The following is a 6,024-nucleotide window of genomic DNA, read 5'->3' on the forward strand; positions in this document are numbered from 1 at the left end:
GACACTCTCACCCTTCTGAGAGTGCTGCTCGGTCAGGAGAGCCTTTGGAAGTCCTTGCTTGCTCTGAGTGAGGTATAAACCAGGGGAAGCAGCACAATAAAGTAGAGGGGAAAATGCCCAGTTGGATATAAATCTGGATGTGCTGCCTCTGGATCTGCCTTTATAACATAAGGATAAAATTCATGCAAGCACATGGTTCATATTATTAAGAGTACAGATTAACTGGGGAGAAAGCCCTTAGTCCTGTGCATAGAAAACGGAGAGAACTGTAGAAGTTCTACTCCTGGATGATAAGGGTTGAACTGTCTCAGGGTTAAACATTTTTAGCACATTAAACACTTTAAATGAAATTTTTCCAACCCAGAATCCCACTGTAAATGTGTTGGGACTCTCCGAGCTCTGTGCAGTGCCCTTGTGTGCTCAGTGGAGTTCAGGGATAGACCTGAATTAGAATTATTTGGCTTTTTCACTTCCTCCCCTTCACCTTTCCTCCCCTCCCCACCCCTCTCCCGCCCACCTGGGATTTCTCTAATGATTAAACCATTCCTGTACACCCCTGAACTCTTTCCAAATTAACCAGTTGGAGGACTGGTGTCCTGTAGTGGGCATGGAACTCAAAGCAGGGTAGTTTGGGTCCCGACCTCCTCGCTGTAGGAAATGCAGAGCAGTAACAAGCACTTAGCTCGTGTTACTGTCCATTCACCTGAACAGTAAGGGTCTGTCAGCCCTGCAGAGGTACCTGAGCTGTTTTATATAAAGCGTTTTACCACTTGAGCTTTCCTCAAGGAGCATTCCACCCTTGGAATTGGGTTTCCTATATGTAAACTCCATTAACACTCAGCGCTTTCTCGCTCCCGATAGAAAACCACCCCTAAAAAGCTTCAAACTGCTAAACCAACCCGAGTTTTTGTGTTCCCCAGGCGGGTGGCCAGCGGTGCTGTGGTAGGGCTGCAGTCCCAGTTAAGTTTGTTTTCACTGACAGGTATGTTTTCAGCAGGTTTAGCTCCTGCTGCCTTTGTTCCCAATCCCTACATCATCAGCGCGGCTCCCCCGGGGACGGATCCGTACGCGGCCGGACTGGCAGCGGCTGCCACGTTAGGTGAGACCCTTCCACTTGTCTGTGCCTTCCTGACCGTCCTCTGCACCAGAACTGCTCTGAGTCTGTGCTTGTGAGCATCAAACACCAGTACATTGTGATTTCTGGGGGGAGATAATTGATATAATTGTTTGCTGGGCAGTAGAAATGGAGTTTACCGTGGAGATTCTTGTTCTCTGTCAATTAAATGTGGTCATTCTCGTTTATCGCTTGCTGTGGGTTCTGCTCTGGTTGTTTGTCCTCAACCAGAGCAAATCTGAAATGAAGCACTTGCAGACATGAAAGTTTGGGGTGTTTTGGAGACTGACAAGAGCCAGAGATACCTTTGAAAATCCACTTCTTAAAGGCTGGAAAGATGAGGGTGTTTTTCCCTGCCAGGAAAGTTGTGTCTCGTTGCTGTTCAGGTTGATGTGCCTCAGTGCATCCTGCAAACGAGATCGTCCCTTCTGAGGAGTCTGCTGAGAATTTTCCCTTTCCAGGCTCTCCAGGTAAAAACATCCCACGTCAGGCTGGGAATGTGCACTTTCCCAGATGGCAAGTGAAGATGGAGGCTCTTGTCTTCGTGCAAGATCCCTCTCCAAACGTTCACGTATCGGTTTCCAAACTCTTCCCAACTGTCACAGCCAGAATTATTGTATCTTGAGGTGCCAGCTCGGTGCAGCAGCTTATCAGGCAGTGTGGGGAACATGCTGTACGTTGAACTTGTGCTGTGTGAGCCACAAAGTCCTTGCCTCATTGTTGAGGACAAAGGAAGAAGGTGCTTTTAAAAGAGCATTTTCATAACCAGGCCTTGCTTTCCTTGACCAAGAGGAGGGGGAGCGTTCTGTGCTTCCCATAAAATCAGCTTAGGGGGGTTTTTATGGAGCTGTTGCCACGCTCCACTTCCAGCTTGGATACTCACTACAAACCTCTCCCACTTGGGGGTGGCTCGTCCCAAATCAAAGCTGTGGAGTGTGGGTTGCACGTGGATGCAGCACACTGGGGTTTGGGACGTGCCTGTTAACCAGCTCTTACATAACCCCTGCTGAGCTTTTAATCTTGGACACCACTATCAGGTCAAGCCCCGAAATGGGATTTCACCGGCTGTTGACCCGCTTGGAGGGAGTTTTTTAGTGGATCATATGGAGGGATGCAAAGAGCCAGAGATGATGATTCGAAGGTGAGGGCTTTGCACTTGGCTGCTGTGAGCTGTGTGTGGGGATTGTGGAATGGCACAGCGAGATCAAGGGTAGGTAACAGCGCGTTGTTGGCAAACAAACGACGCCGTGATTGCGTGGAAGGGGAGCCAGGAGTTAGAGTACAAGGATATTCCTGATAGCCCAGGCCTTGATAAACTGCCATGTGATGGTGAATGGAGCGGTGAATGAATGAGCTGAGCTGCTGTTGGCAAACAGGAGTAGGAAGTTCAGGCACGGAAGAGGTCCCAGAGCAGCAGCAGTTCCAGTTCCAGGCAGAAGAGGCAGTTTGGGAATGATTCCCGCAAGAAGAGGTTTGTGCTTGGCCTTTTTGCAGCCCCCTCGGTGCTTCTAAAGCAGGTCAGCATCTTGATTCCATAGGAACACCACGTGGAAATCAGCCAGATTTCCAGGAAACACCAAGTGTTGGCCACAACTGGTTTGGGGTTTTTTATTATTATATTTTATATTTTCTTTTCTTATTTTTCTCAGCAGTGTTGAAGCTGCAGCTGCTGAATGTCTGGCTGTGGCTTTAGACGTGTGAACTGGGAAATAACATACCCCAGGATATCTGAAGCTTCCCAAAATCTGGCACCAGGGTCTCTACTTGAATAATTTTTAAACTTTATGACACTTGAAAGCAAAGCAAAAGAATGTGCAATGCACTGCAGTGTATTTATGGTATTACACCACTGAGAAATGCAAGTCATTTTAACTTTCTTATTGGTTTTAGACCCTAGAAATGGCCAGATAACAAACTTCCTGTTGATGTTTGTTTTAGGAAAAGCATCTTTTCTGTCTAGACTTGAGCAGTTTTGAGAACCTCTTTTCTGTAATGAGAGAGAGGGACGTGGGACAGTTTAAATATTCAGAGTTACATATAAAATCCAAAAGGCCTCCCTGATGTGTGTGGAAGTGTTAAATTGGGAGGACTTGGAGAGGCTTATGAGATGGAAGGAATGAGTTTAGAGCTGATGGGGGTTTATTGCTCACAGTTGCTCTTTAAGTGAAGGGGAAACTTGCATGTGTTTTATGGCAGAGATAATCTGTCAATTAAGGTTCTGCCATTATGGCAGCTTTTTCATGATTGTAAGACTGTCAGCTCTGTGATAATACTGTTTCCTTCCCAACAACAGTAGCATTTTAAAGAACGAATTTGAATGCAGAGGGAAGGACTCCTAGAAGAGAAACAAAACCCTCACTTACGAGTTTAAACTGTGGGGAAGATGCTGCTCTCTTTGGAAAGTGCTGGGTTCGGCTTCTGCTGGGAAAGATTCCAGCGTGGAGGCTGAGACTAAAAGCAAAAACTGTGTTCTGAACACACTTAGGAGCTGGGTTTGCTAATGTTTCTTGCAAGGAATATTTGTGGGTGTCTGTGGCCCACGTGTGAGACATGGCAGTGGGAAGATTTGGGTTCAAAGGCACCGGAATGGCTTTTATTTTCTGGGGAATGCGCAGCTTTAATTGACGCCAAAGCAGGTGCTGCAGCATCTCCTGGAGTGAGGCAGCACTGGGGTGTTCCTGGGAGTCTGGCAATGATGACACACTTGCCCTCACTGAGAACACTGTTCAATAATGAGCCTCACCGTGTGCTCAAAGGAGCTGAGCCAGACTTGCAGCCCTTTTAAGCCCAGCTGCCTGAAAAACTTCAAAGCCTCTGTGTCTCCTCTGCTCTTAAACACCTGAGGCTTCTGCAGCTCGGGTGAGCAGCCTCTAACTAGGAGAAAAACCCATCTAGACTGTGCTTGTTTGATAATTAGAGCTGAGACTAAAATACCCCAAATTTTTGCCCAGATAAAAGGCACTGCAGCAACTTCCCAGCAGCCTGAGGGCAAATGCAGGCTAATTACTTGCATGAAATGAAGCAGTCGCAGCTCTTTCCCTGCTGGGTGCAGGAGAACCCCAGCAGTTGGTGCCTGATCTGCATTCTCTGAGTGTAAACAGGTTGTAGGCACCCCCTAGTTACGTGTGTGTGACTGCTGAGGTCAAAACAGGCACCACCACCAGGCACTGATTGATTTGCTGCAGCTTTTCTTTGTTTTAGCTCGTGAATTTGCAGGTTGGAAGGTAAGAAATGAGTGGCTGCTGCTCCAAGAGCAATACTGAGTAAGAGAGGGTCACCTTCTCTGCCTGGCACAGTAAATCCAGCAAGGAGGGGCTTTAGTGAGAGACACAAATGCAGATGTTCAGCAGGTGCCTGGCATGAGGGATCAAGGCACTTGGAACATCTCCCATCACCTAAATCTTGAATTTGGGGAAAGCACAGTGCTTAAAACCAGGGTAATGCGAGAAGAGTAACTAGTACATGTTTGAAATATGGGATTTAATATCTGACATGAAATATGGAGTGAATATCCTCAAGTGTTGCTGAATGGGCTGTGGGAGCAGGAGCTCATCCAGGCTGAGATCCAGGCTCTTCCACAGTGGATGGCTTTGGCATTTTGTGGGAATTCATTTGAGCCAAATACACGTAACTGTGGGAAAAAAAAACAAAAACAAAAACAAACAAACAAAAAAAAAATTAAAGAAAAAGGTACTTCCAAGATTTGTACCCTTTGTCATATACAAGTTTGCACTCAGTAGTGTCTTTTTCCATTTCCTTTATTACTGCCATCCTCATTTTTCAGAGAATTCTGGAATGGTTTGGCCTGGAAGGGACCTTAAAACCCATCCAGATCCACCCCCTGCCGTGGGCAGGGACACCCTCCACCAGCCCAGGCTGCTCCAAGCCCCATCCAGTCCGGCCTTGGACACTTCCAGGGATCCAGGGGCAGCCACAGCTTCTCTGGGCAACCTGTGCCAGGGCCTTCCCACCCTCACAGCCAACAATTCCTTCCCAATATCCCATCTAACTTTGCCCTCCCTCATCTTAAGGCCCTTTTTGGGGGAATAGTTTCTTTGGCCCAGTGCTCAGTCCATGTGTCACACTCATAACTCACAGCAAGGCTGCAGTGCTTGGTTAGAACCCAAGTGCCCACTGTCTCTCTTTAGAAAAAACAAACTATTTTTACTCCAAATATGAACAAAATTCATTAAAGACTCATTTATTCCACAGTGTCTGTAACACTCTACCTGGTTACTCCTGCTGTGGGGAAGGGGCCTGTGGGATAAAGGATGTATTTAGAAAGGAAAGGAAATACTTCTGTCTTTCTGCTGACCTTTCTAAAAGATATCAAACAGTCATATTAAAAAATATTATTGGATTCACATCCCTGTTATTTGGTGGGAGGGACTCCTCCCTCCAGCACAGAGTGCTCCCTGCTTCCTCAACCTTGTGCCAAGTGGGATTATTTAAGGATAGAGGCTCCATCCTGCTATCTCCAAATTGTGTGTGGTGTCCTGAGACCTGATAAAACACAATGTGTCTTCAAAAGGGAGGCTATTTTTGCTGCTCTCCAAGATTATTATTAGTTTTTAAAGCCTCTTAAGTTTGAGGAGGGAATGTGAGAAGAGACAGGATCCTGCAAGCCTCTTTTCTGGGGGTTTGCAAGTGCAAAGTAGGACTGAGTGGCCGGAAAAATAACATTGAACACTTGAGAATTGATGCTATCCAGCTGTGGAGAGGTTTCGTTAATTTATTGAGGAGCTAAATGGTAGATGATCTGTGAATGTCAGCTGAGATTACAGGTTTATCTCTGTGCTTAAACAAGGTTCCTTCTCCTTTGGTTCAAGTTTCATTCCTTCACTACAAAATTAGGGCACAACAATAAAACCACGGCATTTCAGCAGGATCACTGGCAGCAGAGTTTGACC

General features: G+C 46.5%; 1 protein-coding gene and 1 non-coding gene across 2 annotated transcripts in view; both read left to right on the forward strand.

Moving 5' to 3' along the window:
• The window catches only part of PUM1 (pumilio RNA binding family member 1), a 56,355-nt gene that overhangs the window by 22,504 nt on the left and 27,827 nt on the right, over positions 1-6,024 (forward strand). Inside the window, exons 6-7 of the mRNA XM_027907576.1 lie at positions 921-1,169; positions 1,628-1,685. Coding sequence (XP_027763377.1) covers positions 921-1,169; positions 1,628-1,685 — 307 coding nt within the window. The remainder of the gene's footprint in view (positions 1-920; positions 1,170-1,627; positions 1,686-6,024) is intronic.
• LOC114070259 lies at positions 3,800-3,883 on the forward strand. The gene has a single exon (XR_003573899.1). It is a non-coding gene; the product is annotated as a small nucleolar RNA SNORD103/SNORD85 (small nucleolar RNA).

The sequence above is a fragment of the Empidonax traillii genome, unplaced genomic scaffold (genome assembly GCF_003031625.1).
Source record: "Empidonax traillii isolate 1590-97213 ecotype Southwest subspecies unplaced genomic scaffold, ASM303162v1 scaffold1493:size124086, whole genome shotgun sequence".
NCBI lineage: Eukaryota > Metazoa > Chordata > Aves > Passeriformes > Tyrannidae > Empidonax > Empidonax traillii.